Below are 19097 nucleotides of genomic sequence, written 5' to 3'. Positions count from 1 at the left end.
TCCAGCTACAGCAGTGGTAGATTATGCCCACGTGGTCAGAAGCACCCGTGAGAGATGGATGTGCCTTATAAAATGCCTCCTCAGAGAAGAGGCTGAGCCATCCCCATGTGAGCATCCTATCTCTTCCTCTGTTCTAGAGAATAAGGATGTCTGTTCCCCAGGGCTGATGGTACAGAGGAAACAAAGCAATGTGTGAGCTCCATGAAAGACAATCACTCATTTCTAAGGCTTCCCCAGCCAGCTGGGACCAGAGGCTGTGCAAGACTCCTCACTCCTCCTCTCCCATGCTCTGCAAGTGGGAGGGGATTTTTGCCAATCTTATTTTCCCCTTTTATCAAGGGAATCGTGACTTTAAAGGAAAGCTGGGCAGACTAAAGTCAGTTCGCTAAATGCAGCCCAAATGCGAGGCCAGGTCTGCAAGAAACATTTTTCACATCTCTGGGGTAAGAGTTCATACCTTTAACATCTGCAGGCAGCACATTTAAACTGCACTGATCATCAGCAAAGCAAGTGGAGGAGCTTGCCCAGAGAAGAAAGCAGACCGTAGAGCAGAGATCACGGCTGTACCTCTGGCTGACCAGGAACTGCTAGAAACAGTAATCCCAGCTGGACTATCCAGTCACACCGAGGAGGACCATCTCCATCTTGAGCTACAACCACAATAGCAGCCAGATGACCCAGGCTCATTTTCCTTCCCTGGATGACAAAGAATCACTCACCGTGCTATCACAAGGGCCTTCTTCTGCTGGGCTTGGACAACAAGCTCAGAATGATGACCTAAGAACCCCATTATGCCTGGCAGACATGCACTTGCCTTAAAACAAGGGGAAGACGCTTTGTTTTGTCAGCGCTGTACTGTCAGTCGTGGGGCTCCTGCATCTTCTGGGGCAGCTTCCACAGCTCCTACACTCCTGCTTCAGTCCCCACTGGAGCAGGAACAGCATACACAAATCTCTGTTTTCACAGTACAGTGCTCTGTTTTCTTACCAGCTGTAATTATACCCACAAGCACCATCTACGTACACTTCCTTGAAACTCAAGACCGAATAAATTCGGTACAAGAAGACATAGTAATATGTTGCATTTAGTTTTATTGAAGTGTGAGGGCAAATAAAACACAAAGGAGTGTAGAACTTTCATTTTTTTGTTGTTTTGTTTTTGTTTTAAAGTTTTATCTTTAAGAAGCAAAACAAAACACAGTCCAGTTATATCTTACAGGTGGTACGTGGCAGCTGAAATTTATGTATGACTGCTGCTAAAAGTTAATTGGAAGATGTATTTCTAATTTATTCAGGGAGAATGATAGAAATATCGTGAATGAAATTTGTATTATTGCAACTGATTTGTGAGCAACTGCATCCTCAAGACATTATCATAAGCTTAATACTTGAGACCTGTGCAGAAGAAACAACACAGACTTTCTTTGGACATGACGCATTTGTTTCAAAGCCTTGAAGTCAATGTGTCCCCACCTATCTCACCCAGCACAAGGTCCTGAAGAGTTTCTATATGTCCACTTTAAAGACTTTATCCTGCCATGCATTTTATTAAATGAAAATGCATGTGAGAAGACAGCTGAAAACAGAAAGAAAGAGAAAAAAAAAACAAACACAGTGGGAACAAAGGCTCTCAATACAGGTGTATTAAGTAACGATTTTGAAACAAACAATACAATATGTACAATACTGAGTTACAGACACCTACGTAGCAAAGGCAATGCAGTAAGAGCAGAACACTGTATTTCTGTCCTGGGAATCCTGAAGGCTAGAACACAGCAACCTCCTTGAATATAAAAATTAATTTTGAGAGAAGGTATCCAAACTTGGTAAGGCTGAAGGTCCTACCCATTCACATTCTGAATGGGATTTCATTATAAGACCAAAGAGTACAAGGATATAAGGTGCAATCCTCACCTAGTAGAAGGAGCTCAACATTTTAAAAAGCACCTGTGTAAGTGACTTACTCAACCTGAAAATTAAATTTATCATTTGTTTTAATCACAAAGTTAATGCTCCATGATCCCCCAAAAAAGAAACTGAGGTAGCCATCTTGTCTCTAATAAAATGATAGGCAAAAGGAATACAGCATATATATTTTAGGAGGTAAGTTCAAAATTCTTCAACAAAGTACAAGCAAAGACAGAAAGGAACAGAGAATTAATCCCACTCATGACAAAGACATTAAGGACATAGAATAACTACAATGAATTTTAACTTCCCTTTCTCTTCCTCTGCTATTTTGAGGTACACAGATAACTGGTTTCTCAGTTGCTCTTTCTCTGGAGAGGTAAGTTAAATGCTTTACAATGGTTAAGATTACTTTGCCAAACAGTTCAGGTATAAAATGAATGGAAACCAGGAGCTCTTGCTAGTCTTTCTTGGCTCAGAGAAGTACTACTTACATTGCAAAATTTTTTCTTCTTCATTCCCCAAACCAAAAAAGAACATTATCTTTAACAACTCAGGAGAAATGAGGTGTGACAAGTGCACACAAATATTACATTTACTAAAATTTCAGAACCATTCAGTATTATTGTCTGAAACACACACTGCACATTCTTTTCACATATAGCAAAATATTCATCAAGTAAAGACACTTTAAAATCTCTTTGTTACCTAAACTTTTGCCAATTACATGGCAGTGTTACAACTAGCAACAGATATTTGAATCAATTTTTCATTCCCTCATTTGAATTAAGCTGGATATAGGTACTGGCAGACGGCACTTAAGATGGTCATGTAAGGTAGGACTCGATAAACCTCTCCACCCCCTCACCTCCAACCTCCCTGCAGCTGCTAGCATTCCTTCACACAGGTCTTGTGGAAAAGACAGAAGCAGCAAAGAGGTGGATGCACTATTTCCATGCAACCTGCTGAAGCCTGTGCATGAAAGAGCTCATTGTCGGGAAAAACAAAAGAAAGAAAGGAAGAAAGAAAGGCTTTGTTATTCTGTTGACTTAAAATCAAAACCAGTAAGTGTTAGAAGATAGCCTTAAAAAGTTTTTCTTCACACTCTCATCCTTCAAACCTCATTGCTGGATCGTGTATATTACAGTTCAATTTGGCTGGCTTTTCCTCTTGTAATAGCAACACAGAGTGCCAACTGAGTTAAAGGTCTGTTAGGCTTTGTTAGCTCCTTGAAAAGGCAGTCATCTCTCTCTTTTTCTCTATTTCTTTAATATGAAGAATTTTTTTTGTGTTTTGTTTGTGTATTTTTTTAGCCCCTGACCCTCCCCCCCCTTAACTGGAAGCCAGAGGAGGGCAGAGGAGAAGAGAGTGGAGAACAGTGCACTTTTCTTTATTGGCAGATGGTTTTAAGCAACAGCCAAGGCAGGGAGGACTACAAAATAGCTGTTCTTAGTTTCTGGATACCTTGCATGAAAGGAAGACATAAAACATTTACACCATACAGACTTGACAGAATATTTTACATTCCATAAACTAAATTACAAAAGCTTTATACGCGCAGGTAAACGCTTAAAAACTGAACTCTTGAACAAATGAAAATGAATCAAGCCTATCTATTCACAACAGTGACAAAAACAACAACAACATTCCAAGACTGCAAAGACAGCAGATCTACCCTACTGAGACCAAATTCAATCACTGCCAAGCTCTACAATTTATATTGTCTCTGACTGTTAAGAAATAATCTAAATGCCTTAATGCATTTAAAATGTGTATGAACAAATCTCAGCAAAGGTATTAGATAAAAGAAGGATGCAAACCGTCGTATGTGCAAGGAATGAGTTGAAAAATATTGTCAGGTAAACTACAGATGTTGGATTATGTTGGTGGGTTGTAGGTGAGCACTACTGCCTGCCAATTATTCACTTGTGGACCTAGTTGTGAGTAAGGCTTCAACCAATGTAATTTGGGTAAATGTTCTGGAGGATGTTACACAGCACTTTCAGCCAAAACAAAAAGTCATAAAACTCTTGGTACTATGTGAATGAACACAAAACTAAGACACTTCATGGACAACTGCTTGCAAAGACCATAAAATCATCTTAAATGACGTAAGTTATTCCTACACCATAAACAATGGTTTGGGGATACATCTTTCTGTGCTTCCCTTAAGAATGACAGCAGTTCTATCTGCACAACAGCCGAAACGTAAATACATTTAGCAGTCAACAATGATTGCAAAAAGTCTGCGAAGACAGACTGAAAATCTTCACATATCAAAACTGCAAACCTGTTCATATTGTCCATCTCAAGTAAATAAGATATTTCAAGTTCCTCTATGAAGACGAGTACCCTTAAACACTGTTTACCTGCTACAGCTCTGCTACCTACCTTCGGGTACACTTAGGTATCAGCACAATTAGGGAGCAAAATAAAGGACATCTCACAAAGAACAACCCCGCTTCATCTGCACAGCTAAAAGCAGTGTTACTGGAACATTTTGTTCTAGGCACACTTTATTCCACACAAAGGGAAAAAAACACTTTTTCTTAATTTACTGTAAGCAAATTAATAATCTGAGAAAAGAAAAAAGCAGCAACTTTTATAGACTACACTCACTTTATGCAGTACATCGTCATTTTCAAGGCACCAGATGCGCAATAAAGGAAACAGATTAAAGGAAACAAAAACACTTGGTTACTTCTTGCCCAGTGAATATTACAAAAGCTGTGCAATTTGCAAGACAAGGTATTTGTTAAGTAGAACAGTTACTCCAAGATGTAGCATCCATCACCTACCTTGTAGAAGGGCTCCATTTCTCTTGAAAAAGGTGCTTCCTGGCCAAATGGGTGGACCTGATGTGCTAAAGGTAATAAGAAATAAGTGTAAAGAAAATCTCATTTACATTAAATAATCGTAAATTACTATTTATATGAATGCTATTTTGTTTTTAAAGCTAATGCTACTTCATGGCATTTTTGCCTTCAAGCAAGAGTCTCAAATCTCACTTTAAAAATAGGTTAATTTGATTCAAGATGCATTCTCTTCACAAGAAGAACAACTCCTCAGCACAGCACACACCCACACTCTCATTTAGAGGAAGAGAGAAAAAAGCAATTTGGCATAAATAATAATATAAAAAATGCAAATCAACGTCAAAAATATTTACTGATTTCTCAGTACAGCAGAATATATGCCTTTTTTTCAAAGCCATCTGCTAAAAACCCAAACGCTTAATGGCTTTTACTCAGTCATAACAACCCACCATTCCAGCTAAAGTACTAACATGAAGAAACCTTGGCCAAGTACCACCCAGCTCCTGTACCTACATAAGACTACATCCACCAGTGCGCCCTATGTGAAGAGATTCACTCACTGCACCAGGAACCATTGTGGTAAATGAGTTGTCCCATGAGTGCCAGAAGGAACCAAGCTTGGTTTCGCTATACGCACGGGCTGGTGGCCAGGGCTGCCTGCTCTCACCTTTTCAGCAGTCGTGCTGCCCATAGCAGACCCTCGGGTACCCAATGGGTCCTTCTCTGAGCTCCCAGCTCGCCTCCAGCTCCCAGCAGTGCTGCCTGTGGAGATGCACGGCCAGCACCTCTCCCTTAGCAGCCCCGCTGCTCCAGAAGGGCCGCTCTCCCTACACCACGTGCCACGCGTTTGGCAGAAGGATGGGTGGTTGTTCCTTAACAACAGGCTGCTCCTTGATGAAACAGGCTCCACCATAAGCCCTCTAAAGCTCTAAGACAATCATATGCGCTTCTACTACACAAGGATTTTATTGAAATTACTATCCCCAAAAAATACTACATCAGTAATAGCTGTATGTCCAAATTCTAGCACAAATTAAAAGTGAGACTAAATAACCTTTGGTAAAATTAATGTAAGGCAACTCTGCCTTTGTAGGTAATCCACCTTCCTCTTCGGATACAAGAGGTGAACCAAGCCCCACACGCCATCCTTGTTCAACATTACCTTTGTCCTGTTTGAGTTGACTGCCGCTACGATGCAATGAAATGGAAAACAGATGCTGTTACATTTACAGTGTGAGCAAAGTTTTGATAAAATGCCACATATAAAAGAAAAAAACGAACACCTACTTTTACAATTATTCTGCAGAGACCCTTGTGCTAACATATAAAAACTTCACTGTGTGCCTTATTTAAATAAAGTGTTAAAATACAGACCATAAAAGGATTCAAGGCAATTACACAAGTAATAAAAGCCTTCAATACTCCTGAACAAAAAGGGGAGTTGAGAGACACAGAGACCAAAATGACCAAAAAGAAGTTAAGTAGGTCTACATTCATAAGTGCTCGAGTGCACTGGGGCATGCACTTGTCTGAATACACACGCTCACTTCATACGGCTTAATATAACCAATTGTTTGCATTTCCTATAGCAAGCGTCAGCTCCTCAAGTGCAGCTCCTCAGCTCACATGAAGGTCAAGGGCTGTTGAGGGCATTCACACTCCTGTCAGACAGGCTCGCCGCTTTGTATGGTGGCACAGCCCAGGCCAACCTGTAGGACAGGAGCCATGAGGCTGCGAGGGGAAAGCCGCGGTGCAGCCCTCACACTGCACTGCATTGCTGCCATAGGAATCGGGATTCGCACTGTGGCAGCTCCAGGCATCCCAAAAACCCAAGGAAAAAGGTGGAGCTGAGAGATGGAGCTGTAGCAAAATGGCACCGCCGGGCTGCTGCATGCTTCTGTCTGGGTGAGAGAGGGCTTTTATACAGGGAAGAGAGGGAAAAACTTATATATTTGAATAGACAAAGTGTCTCCACTAAAGAAACAAAGCAATAGTGATTTATCTTATTTTCCAACTTGAATAAAAGCCCAAGGCTCTCATAAAAAACTCCATCTGATTCAGCACAAACCCACAAGAACTGAGAAAATTAACTGTGCCTTCCCAGGGAAGGAAGCTAAAGAATTCAAGCATGTAAATAATGTACCACAGCGCCCGGTCAAGCCTTTCAAACAACAAACTTCTGTGCTTGCGGGGCTTTGCTGGAGCTTAGTTAAGCCTGATCAGTATTGGAGAAATTGTCTTTCTGTTCCCAAACTTTTCCCTGTGAAGTCTCAGATGGTATTAATTATTAAAACATGTTTCAAGTTAAGAAATGAGAGAGTTAAACTATCTCTCACTTTAAAGTGTTCAGAAGCTGCTTCTCCCAGCTCCAGATTAGGAAACCATTTTTAAAAGTTCATTCTTCTAAAGACCATCTATAATAAAAAAAACATTTGGCCCATTCTCAGGCATTTTCTCAAAGGAATCATTTCTTCAGTTTAGTCTGTAACAGACTGGAGAACAGTGACTGGTTCTCCTATGAAACAAAAATAGGAAATCTGTTTTATGAACTAGCATTTGTAATCAATACATGTTGTAAGATTAATGTTTATGCAATTAGAATTATTAACAGCAGAGTTTTTCCCTACACTTATGAATTAAACACACTGACTAAGGTCAAATTTCGTTTCCAATAAATCCCCACACAACTACTGAAGAGAAGTAGAAGCTAGTTTGAGCTCTTGTATCACTCACTGTGAGAACGCTTATGACCTGCTATATCGCTGTCACGCACAGGTCTGGTTTGACTTAACCTCCCAGCAGCAGACAAGCACAGAGTACTTTTTCTGGGCTTGGATCACCAGTAAAGAGCTGAAATTGAAAATGAACGTCTTAGAAGAACACTAACAAGCACAGTTTATGGATAAGAAGATCTGAAAACCTCAACAGTTACCTGTCAAGGACCACTGGTTTGATTTGCAGAAAGCATGCTCATTTCAAGCACACCCTTAGCCAAAGGGATATCCAGAGTGCAACAGTATTTGTTGCAAACTCATCAAATTTGTGGCACATGCACCAAGTGACAAGTGGGACTGGATTTCCCCGGGAGCCAGCTTTTCTGACACAGCTGGCAGGAAACTTCACCATGCAGGGCCCTGGGCATGGGAAACTACCTGACCAAGGAGGGGTAGCAGGGATCTTTTGGAGGAAAGGCTTTTCCCCAGGAAAACGCTGCTTTGCTGAAATCTAAAACATTCCATGGGAATGTGTGGATTTGGACACCGCAGTGCTGGAAGCCAGAGCTGTAGGACAGGCACCACGGCATCCTGGTAGCCGGCCAGCCCCAGTGGCCAACCCATGGCTGAGCCCCCTTCAATTACTGCTACCAAAACTCATGCCACGCATTTTACAAGGTCTTTAAAAGGTGCACAGGCTTCAAGAGACTTAAAAAAAAAAGGAAATGTAAAGCCTTTGTCTTCTGGAATTCACATCAGAGCAAGGAGACTGCAGTTCCTAAAGCCAAGCGCTAAAACAAACAAAAAAAAGCCAGGGGCTTTCGCAGTTGCAGTATTTCGCAACTATGCCAAAAACTCTCACAGGCCTCTTTGTCAGAAAGGCCTGATTAATAGATTTAGAAAACCCAAACAACTGAAAATTCAAAACAAACTCAATTGTGTGGGCCGGCACACCACAATTAAGGGCTGATGAAAACAGAGAGGAAAGGCAGCAAACAGAGGCCAATGACTGTGTTACCAACATGCCCGGGGGCTGAGGGCAGGCAGTATGATGCAGGCAGGGGGGAAACAACCAACCTGCCCAGCAGATCCCCCAAAGGGGAGTTCCCAGGCCACCAGGGCTGGACGCTTGGGAGGGGGATGAAGGATGAACGGTGCCAGCTGCGAGCTGAGAGCTGCTGTACGCAGGGCACCTGCACCAGGCACACAGCAGCAAACAGATGCGGGACTGCAGATGGGCTGCAGCGACACGGGGTGCTGCATCCAGCCACTACCAGCGGCCAACTCAGTGGGCAAGGGCAGCGGTGACAACTGCGCGAAGCACCTCAACTCCTCCAGGCAAAGGCCCTGGTTTTGTGAAGAGCTGGGGCAGGAAGAAATGCAGCTCTTCACCTCAGGACCAGCATGGACAGCTCCCAGTCATAGAAGGAGTGGATAGGAAAGCACCAACTCCTGGCGACTGCTGCCCTCGCCCCGGGGCCGGTAGCGTTTTTCAGGACAGTGATATAACAAACTCCAGTAGCTGCAGCTGTTGGGTGAAGGGACCAGAGGCATCGCTGCCCCATGCTGCAGGACCACTCTCACCAGCCCATTCCACAGCGAAAAATTCCTCACCCACACTTCTGACAAACAGTAAATAACTGAAGGAAACATCCAGAAGGACATCAAACCTGGAAACCGTAAACCACCTTGTCAAAGAGCAACCAGCGGAGCATCTTGTGGGTAGAGAAACCCACCTCCAGAAGTTTCTGGAAATCAACAGCAACACCACCATTTTTACATTCAAAGGTGTGAAGGTGACGATAACAATAGGTGCTTTTATTTGGCTGCAGTCCATGAAACCCTGCATTGAGTGGCAGCAGGGAACGGTGCTCCTGAAAAGTACACTCAGCTCCTGAGGTAAGCGGGACGCAGCCTGCTGCCAGAAGGTACTAATGGATGCCCAACTAAGCTGGAAGACTGCAATTTTTACTGCTCCTTGAGAAATAATTTGGAATGGGGTGGTAACTAAGAAAAAACTTTGGTAGTGTATTTGCTGGGAATGTGGTATCCTTCGATGCTGGAAGATGAACAGTACATCTTTAGGCCAGCCACCTCAGGTCCTCAAGCGAGAAACAGCTGGAGCGTGGTGGGAGGCCTGGAGCGAGCGTGCAAGCCTTAACTCGGGGCAGCTGCCACCACACACTGGCCGAGGGCTCCTCCAGCGCTGCTGAGCCCAACACTGCTCAGATCCCTCTGCCACCGACCGTGCTCGGCTCTGGCCTTGACCCGAGCACCACCGCCAGGCTTCCCAGCCTAGCGTAACATGGCGGCTGCACCACCAGGCACCTGCCCACGGTACCACAGCCACACTAACGAAATCAGTCACTTGCACTACAGATCTGGAGCGATATGGAGGCATTTATATACTGCTGCACCTCTAGCACATGCGTTTTGTTAACAAGGAGAAAAAAAAACAAAAAACACACACAATCCCTGCCAGCAGCTTGCTGGCAGTTAATATCACAATTAGCTATCACCTAGCAACAGTCAAGCAAGCTTCCTCTCAAATCAAAGGATTAAAAAAAAAAAAGCTCTACTAAATTGGCTAATGACAATACATAAAAAATATCTGGAAGGTACGTGTTAAGGTATTTCCTGATTTTAATGAAATCTGATTACTTCAGAGATTTTAAAAATACAAAACCATTACTCTATCTTCTCAGATTTTCCATAACTGACACAACATTATTCTTAAAGAGATTTATGAATTCACAATACTAGTTTCTAATTTATGAAGACTGATCTAATATTCTGGTAATGCTTCTCTTTCCTTTGCAGTTCGGGCTTTTATTGTCTCTCAGTATCTCTCACTTACTGCGACACGGGGGATGGAGACTTTAAGCTCCTGGATGGAGTCTTTCCTGGTTTCTCTAGGGTGCCTAACACATTTTCGGGCAAGTAATATCATTCTGATCTCCTGCACACTCTAAATGAGTTTTCTATATGTCATGACCGCCAGAGGGATTACATCTAAATTTTTATTAAAGACAAAAGGAAAGTTGCACACGAAAGCTATTCATGAACAGAACACCAGAAAAAAACTGTGGAAAAAAAAAGTGGAAAGTTGGCCAGATCTTTGTATTCTCCAAATAGCCAAAGCCATTCTCTGTCTCCACTTAGAAGAAGAAATTATACAAGTAAATAAATAGAAGGGGAAAGAGATTGGGATTTAAAAACAAAAACAACAACAATAAAAAAACCAACACTCATTTCCAGAATTTGGGATAAAAATGGTGATTCCTATTCTCAAGAAAAACATGGCCATGTGTCCTTCAGAGCCCATCAATGACTCGGCTGTGGTGTTTAAAAGACCGTTCTCACTGCCGAAGTGATATATGAAGCCTTCTTGTCCCCTGGTGAGACACTGTAGCCTTCAGCAAGAATTTCAGTCTTTGCCAAGTGCTGAATATATATTTGTGGACAACAATGAAGGAATTGTTCTTTAAATAAATTTTACAAATCCTTTTTTCTATGGAGTTGTTTCAAAAGAAATGGCTATTTGAAGTATGACACATGGAGAAAATGCAAACTTGCCACTAATCTGCTTTTAAATGTTTTAACATTTATTGTGAGCACATTATAATTCTAGGCTGAACACTGAAATAGGAAAAAGTCCATATATAGCTGGAAGTTTATGGTGAGACAACTGTCCCACATTACTTTTAATTAAAAAAGATTTGTCTCCAGTGGGAATCAGGAGATGTTGGCTATCAGCCTCAAATTCTCATTCTGCCTCTACCAGTGAATCACACTGTGACTGCAGGCAAGTCACTTCTCCCTTCCTCAGCTTCATTTTTGTTCTTTTGTGGTAAGAACAGGAATACGCTCCTACTGACATAGTCTACATATCTCTGGGAGGAATAAAGAATCGTTAAGTAACAACACATCAGATGAGGAAAAAGTGTTTTGAAGCACATACAGTTAGAGTAGGAACACCACAGTACACTTCTACTAGAGGACGGGTTGTTATTTTTCCTGATTTTGAAGGAAGGAAAAACATCGCAGGTCACTTCACACGCTGTAGCGCTGTCTCTCCTTAATCCACAGCTGTTATTACCTGGCTCCTAGGCTATATATCACTGGATGAAAAACTGGTGCTAGTCAGGCTGGGGACACTTCAGAGTTGTCTGAACTTGCTTGTGTGCTACAAGGCACATCTGTGCCAGCTCCTGCAGGCACCACAGGCCAGTCCTGTGGTGCCCAGATGAGCAGACGATCCCATCTAGGGCTGGCCAGCAGCCTTGAAGACCAGAGGGCAGTGGCCTCTTTTGGACTGTAGCAGCATCAAATGCTGACCTGGCGAGCTGGGAGAAGTTTGGCTCTCTTCTGTTCTACAAAATTAGAAGTGGAGCACTCCAGTTTGCTGATGATAGCCTCTGCTGCAAAACAAGTGAGGAGGAAGAAGAGCTTCATTTCAGTTTTGTTTTTACTTGAGTAGAATTGGAAGAAGGAAGTCTTTAATCTCAGATTCAAGAGAATAAAGCAAGTCCTAACAATCGCCTATACCTAGGCACACCTTAATTTTCAACTTGATGTAAACAAAGAGTCTACTCTGATAGTTAATGCTAAAAAGACAAAGCTTTGGAGAACTTTGATGCTGAGTACCTGGTTCACCATAAGCCACCACAGAACAGCAGAGCCACCAGCTAGGCATAGTGCTGTAAAGTTGTACCAAAACCAGGGTTTCTCCCAAACTGAAACCCATCAACAATTTAAAAAGCTCAAGGTGACCCAATTTAGTTCTGCTACTCCAGTGCTGAATTCTCCATTTATTCCTTCGCAGCAGTCCAGGAAGCTCTGCTGGTACACTTGGCTGGGTCTCACAAACACTTTCTGCACAATGCTCCCGCTACATTTCTAACCATGGCCCATCAGCCTTCAGATAAACGATATGCACGTCTCTGCTGGAAATCCATTAGGGAGAACACGTTGCTGGTTAAAGACACTGATGTACCGTGAACATGCACGAAGTTATAAACATACACGTACACAACAGAGCAAATCTGATCTCTGACAAAACAGAAATGGCAAAAAGGAAGACGAGGTCTTCAAGTTGCCTCCCTCCCCAAAATGTTTCATGTCACTTGCTGAAATTCTTATTTATCTGGTGTGGTGCGACTCCTCATTTCATGAATCTCAGTACCAGCAACACTCAAAGCCAAGCGTGACCCGCAGGCTGCTGCCAATATGCACTCCCCCTCTCTATTGCTTGCTTAAAGCCAAGGCGCTTACCAGCTAAAATTTTCCATACTTGGTTTTTCTCATTAATCTTGAATGAATGTGGTTCAGATGATTCAGAACTAATCTGGCTTCTGGAATTACAGAAGCAGAGGACAAAACGAATGTTTAACCTCTCCCCTGGAACGTTTAACCTCTCCCAGATGCTGAGGGTATTTTTCCCTGGGAAGCTTAATGTGCTCACAGGCTCAGCAGCACTGCACGCCCCTCTGCAGAGGGTACTTGCAGGCACTGGGTACAACACACTGATGCACACATCACTAAGTTAAGGCAAACACAAAAATGTGATGATGATAATAAAACAGAAGCCAGATACTCACATATTTGGAGAGTCCCAATTACATTTTTTGATTCTATCACTTCACGCACATCGGCAACAAGAGCCCTGCATTCAATGGTCCCAGAATCTTGCTACCCACAAAGGGATCAGTGCCTGAGGATTGTACTGCATGGCGTGAAAGGTGCTTAAAAGGTGAAGGATACACACTTTGTGTGTGCATCTATCATCAGCACAGAAGTGTAATATATAAAGATCTAGTTATTGTTAGCAGTTCATTTCTAAAACTGTAACTCTAAGGCATTAAAAAAACAAAAAACAAACAAGAAGTATCAAAATCTGTCTGGTTTCACTCATTCACAATGCTCAGTTTGAAGAATCCAGAGCTTTATCCTTGGGCTGGGGAAGGGACAGACCAACACACACACCATGAGGCTACAGCACCTGACGGTGGGCTGTTCCACCCCACAGACTGGGTCTACAGATCCATCAGAAGAGGAAAGAGGTCTACAATCTACCAGAAGAGGAAAGAGAAGACTGTACTTTTTGCAGAGGGATTCTCAAAACCTCAACTAAACTGATCCTCCCACCCACAGAACTACAGAGTTACCATTTCCATGCACAGAAAGGCAAACATACCCTCAGAGGTGATAAGGTACCCCCAAAAGTACCAGCAAGCCTGAGGCAGCCCAGGACCAGTCCATGGACACCCCACCTCTGGCTTCAGGCCGCTCTGTGCTGCCCTACGAGGGCTCCTTATCACCGGCTGGTGATTTTTGCACCCATGAGAGCTCAACGCTTCCCATAAATGGATCCCACATGCTCCAGGTCGGACACAGAAGAAATTAAAACATTAATTAAAATTATCACATGCTCACCACCATGCAGTAAATTTAAACCAAGTGGCACCAGTCTGACCGAATTCAGTCCTATCAGTCCAACCCGATCAGGAGAAGATGGGAATTATCCTTTTATTCCAGAAAAGCCTCAAATTTAAGGGCTGGGGGAGGTGAGACCTCACATGTAGTTTTACTCCCTCTTTGCAGCCTCTTTCAAGATGAAGAACCAGAACTGATCTCTGGTGAGGAGCTGTAGGTGATCTGTGCTTCTCAGGTCTCCACTCACTATCCCGCTCTCCATCCTCCACCAGACCAGCACTCAGTTATTTCTACACCAACAATAGCCACAGCACCCAGCTCCCAGTATCTTCTACAGGAGATTTTCAAAGCAGAGCTAAGAAATAATGAATTTCACACATTCTGTACATCTAACTGTAAATAAATACTCAGAGGACTTCATTTTTACTCATTTTTATATTATCTTTAGCCACTTTCATCTTAGGAGAAAAATAAACCTCCCACCTGTAATGGGAAATACCATTCAGGGTGTGCCTTTATCCCTAATTCTTAGCTCTGAGAACAGCTGTTCTGCCTGTTAAGAACACCAACATTGTACTTGATAGCTTTATAATAATTTTCTCAGGTTATAGTATTACCTGCATGAATGAAGAACTTGCGAAGGGAAAGAAACACTGACCTTCCCGTAATTTCTAACAAGAAGTCACCCTTCTACTTTTAAGCCAGTAATTTTTCATGTGACTGATGAAGTTGCATCCTTACCAAAAAGGAGACTACCTTTCCAGAAAGTGTCTTGTAGCACTGTTTCTTCAACAAATCTCAGCTTCCACAGTGGAACCTGTGATCTGGTCTATGCTTCCCTTCGTTTGCTGGCTGCTTCTCAGGTGTTTGTACAGAAATTGAATGTGACCTGGTAAGAAATGGCTTAAGCCCCCTGTTCTTAACTCCGGGACTTGCAGCAGACAAAGCAGAGGTATAGAAATGAAGGCTGTATGAGGAAAGGTGAAGGTGGGCAGGCAATTTTTGTGCTCTCAGATGCAGGTTTCTGTGAGGTACTGGTTTCTACATCTCCACTTTACCAGCTGCAACTTCACATAGGGAAAGTTGAAAAAAATTGTTGCAAACATGAAAAAAAGCCACAAAGCTGCAAATATCTGAATTTACTATTTCTGCGTGGTATATTTAGACAGCAGTTTGGTAATAACCTTGCGTGAAAACACGGAAGCTTAGAGAGAGAGTCTAGACCACTTAATTCTCTCTTGATAAAGCTTAAGAAAGCAAAACAAGAAAAACAACATGACAGGTCAGCAACCCACTGTGCACCTTGCTGAACAGCTCTGGTTTAACAGCCAGGAGAGGAGACCGCGAGCTCTCTCCTCGATGAGCCAGGAGGCCCTGGAAGCTCCACCTGCTTGTGGGCAACCCCAAACCAGAGGCTTTTGCTGACGACGAGCACCAGAAGCAGCTGTTAGGATGGGCATGGCTCTCTGTCAGATACTGAGCAATTCCGCTTCCAGTTGACTCAGGACCTGCCATGCGATTGCAGAAAAAATCCTCATTAGAATTAACTAGCAAAAATATGTTCATAAGTGTATGTGCACTCTCTCTCTCTCTCTGTAATTAATCCCTGGAGTAAAGCTGTTCCTCGGATCACCTCAAATATAGAAAATCAATGAGTTAGATTACAGGAAACAATTAATTATGGTTCACTGGTGTTTAGAAAGTGCCACTGACACCCTGACACCTCCTGATAGCATCCGTGCCCTCTAAAGCAGCAAATCACAGAAAGTAACAAACTGTGCTGTTCAAACACCAGATGACCTCAAGCTTGCTCATTCTAGTGAAATGATCCTAATCAGTCATAAAACGAACGGGACATAACCTCCTAAACATTACAGGCACGATTAATTTACAGAGCATCCGTTTACTACAACTGATTAGGCAGAAATCTTGTCTTCACGTGCTAAAGTAACTTCTGACAAGTCACGGGGGGCACTCAACAAGCCACTCTGCCACACCTTGCCAGCTGACTCTCGTGTTAGTGACCTCACTGACAGCCAAGTCCCTTTTTTCAGTCTCATTTATAGCACATCACTGCATTTTCCAGCGAACACACACATGACTGGAAGAAAACACACACACGTCGGAGAGCAGCACATCTAGCGCTTCGCAGCACCGACCCCTCAGCTACCACCTGTGCTCTCCATCAGCCACAACCCACTGAAATACCAGCTCCTGTTCAGAAATCCCCACATCTACAGTTGGCACCACAGAGAAACATGAAGGGATGTGGGGTTTTAGCAGAAATTGTTGTCATCTCACAGCACCCGTTGCCCTTTTCAAAGCATTTTGCCCTCCTACTTGTAAGAGGCCTTGCCATTCTCCTGTCATTGCTAACCCCTGCCTCAATGGTCTCCTCCTCCTCCATGTTATCTCCTCTCCTGAACTGCTTTTTTACATCTTAATCTTATTTCAGAAAGTTTGTGGCTAGTGTGTGCCACAAGATGCCTATAGCATGATCAACTTTACCGCTGCAGCCTTATTAAGCCAATTAAACAAATCCCAAGGGCAGTACGAGAGCCTGTGCTCCTTCACCAATCGCCGTTCTGGTGGTGGGCTCACCCCTCGGTCCCCTCCCCTCTTTTCTTGGAGGGACCCTACAACAGGTTTTGAAGGCTAGCCTGAGCAGGGCGGGAAGGCTTCACGCCCCTTCCTCCTGGATGAGGAGGACTGTGGTTGAGTCACCATCCCTGGAGGTCTTTACATGACGTTTAGCTGTAGAGCTCAGTGACACGGTTTAGTGGAGGACTTAGTGTTAGGTCAGGGGTTGGACTCGGTGATCTTGGAGGGCTCTTCCAACCTAGGTGATTCTGTGACTACGCACACTGCTACTGTGCCGACAGGAGGCTGCTTGGAAGGGGAGCAGGAGCTACAGGACCTGCACCTCTGAGCAGGCCGACAGCGGCACTGCCGCTCATCTCCGCTACGGGTGGCGAGAGGGCGACCGGTGCCGGTCTCGTGGTAACCACCAGGAAAAGTTTTCCCAAAGAAAAAAGGAGTTCAATCTGCCTCCATCCCTTGGCTCTCCTTTCAAAGAATACAAATAAGCTTCCTGAAAAACAACAGGCCTTTTGATGAGCCAGTAGCTTTCCTCCGTTTTTGTTTGTTTGCTGAAAACACTTTGATTTTGCAGGAAGCGCTAACAAATGCGAGTGGGGATCAACTTAGCTAAAGAACCTGAAAAAGCAACGGGACACAGCTCCCCGACTCCAGCCACAAACGGGATTGTCTCACTGGCTCGAGCAAAACTGCTGAATTATTTCCGTAACAAAAGAAAGGCACTTTTAGGTCCCATAATCTCATTTCAAATCCTTTTACCCACTCCCTACTCTTTTTGGCCTTGAAATTGCAATCCTCTTTCAGTAATCTGAGGACTAATTGGTGCCAGCACTCCAGTTCCTCTTGCCATTTTCTTCCCCCTCCCTCCCGCACTATTCAGGTGCTGAAAAGGACGGCGGGCCAGGGCTCAGCGCCCCTATAATGAGTCTGTCCCTACAGAGTAACTGCTCATAATTAGCAGGAAGCATTTTGCCTTTAAACCGCACAGAGCGCGGCAGGGTCTCGCAGAGCCAAGGAGCCACCCCGGTGTTGCTCGAGGAGCTCCAGAGCTTGCAGGCCATCTGCACGCTGGGCACGCCGGGGGCTTCGGGGCTCAGCCGGGAGCAGCAGTGGCCCCGCGAGCCGCGTGTCGTGTTGACGGGACAGGATTTAGCTGGGGTGGTGCAAAGGCAGCCTTTGTTTGAGAAAGGTTCGAGAGCACGGGTCCCTGAATAATAATAAGCAAAGAAGAGATTTAAGCAAGCCTGCTACTTTTCAGCTAATGACTGTCTTTGCAGGTAGTGCCAGAAAGGAACAAAGACTTCTCTTACCGAGGTACTATCAGTGTTGACCGTTTCCCAGCCAGATTTGGGAGCAAAATTCGTTTTTCTGTAATTGGAAACTTCAGCCTAGCGAGGGCATTAAAAACAAACACACAAAAAAGCTGGCTCCAATGGATATTCATTTCCAGCAAACCTAGGGCTAACCTTAAGCTTTGATTCAGGAAAAATAAACCAAAGGCTTCAAAAGTTTTTAAAGCTGGCAGGATTACATCGCTGAGAGTCTGCACCTAGTTTTGGCACTGATTTTAATACAGTGCTGTGTACTGTCTGGAAGCTGGGGGACAGCAAGAAACTCGTCGTCTGATGGGATGTGCATTGCCTCCATCACACCCCCAAGGAGTGCTCCGAAGTACGAACGCAATTGCCAGGCTACATCCATACCCAGCTCACTAATACACGTCCTTAGGCAAAGAGCTACGCTGTGAAGAACCCATTAGCATCAAAAACCTGAGGACACAGCCCAACACTCTCCTAAAGGATGAGCCCTTTGCATGGAGCACCAACAAGAGGTGGACTGCCAGGTGCCGAGCCTCCTGCAGAAGCCAGCGCAGGGCCACATCACCTCACTGCACTTTGGGAATCTGCCAGCACAGAAAGGCAAGCCCGGCGGTTTCTGTGCAGGAAGGCTTACACTCCAGCACCCTCCTCACATCCAGCCAACATCGGATTGGCACTGGGGGAAAAAGCACGAGTTGTCACTTCAAGTATCCCCCGGGGACGGTGTGGGTACACAACAACTACACAAAAAGAACTTGTGATTTATTTCCAGCCACGGAAATCAATAGCAGGCTTGCACACAAAGCTGAAGTTACTGATGATTTTCCTTCCTTGTCACTGTAGCTTGAGATCAGCCAGTGTCTCCGTGGCCTGTGATTTAAGCAGTATGCTCAGCTTCGTGCATACTACCGCCTTCTGAACATTAGGATGCCCCACCAAAAAAGCAACCCCCAGCACGACACCTCGCTGAGGGAATCGTGCTCCACCTCAGCTGGAACAAGCACATTTAAGTCTCATCTCCTGGAAATGCCATTTGCAGCCCTGTGCGCAGGGTCTGCTGCTGAGCTCTGTTTGCCTCTGTGTCAGAAATTCAAGACAGAAAGACTCTCCTCGGGTCATCCAATTCTGCTTTCTGCCAACAGAAAACTGCTTCCTACACTCAATTTCCTAGGATTTTATTGAGTCTGCTTTTCAGCTCTCTACCAGATGGATTTCAAACCATTTCCTTTAAGAGATTAATTCAGTCTAATAAGTTCATTATTTGCGCCTGGTCAGTGACCAAGACAGGCCAGAGCCCGTGTGCTTGTT

At 44.0% G+C, this 19097-nt stretch overlaps 1 protein-coding gene across 7 annotated transcripts in view; it reads right to left on the bottom strand.

Moving 5' to 3' along the window:
* The window catches only part of FOXN3 (forkhead box N3), a 196209-nt gene that overhangs the window by 71783 nt on the left and 105329 nt on the right, over positions 1 to 19097 (bottom strand). For all 7 annotated transcript variants that reach the window (XM_068682978.1, XM_068682980.1, XM_068682983.1 and 4 more), the window contains exon 4: positions 4706 to 4770. In XM_068682978.1, coding sequence (XP_068539079.1) covers positions 4706 to 4770 — 65 coding nt within the window. The remainder of the gene's footprint in view (positions 1 to 4705; positions 4771 to 19097) is intronic.

Source organism: Anas acuta, chromosome 5 (assembly GCF_963932015.1).
Source record: "Anas acuta chromosome 5, bAnaAcu1.1, whole genome shotgun sequence".
NCBI classification, from domain to species: domain Eukaryota; kingdom Metazoa; phylum Chordata; class Aves; order Anseriformes; family Anatidae; genus Anas; species Anas acuta.
This window is presented reverse-complemented; position numbering and strand designations above follow the sequence as displayed.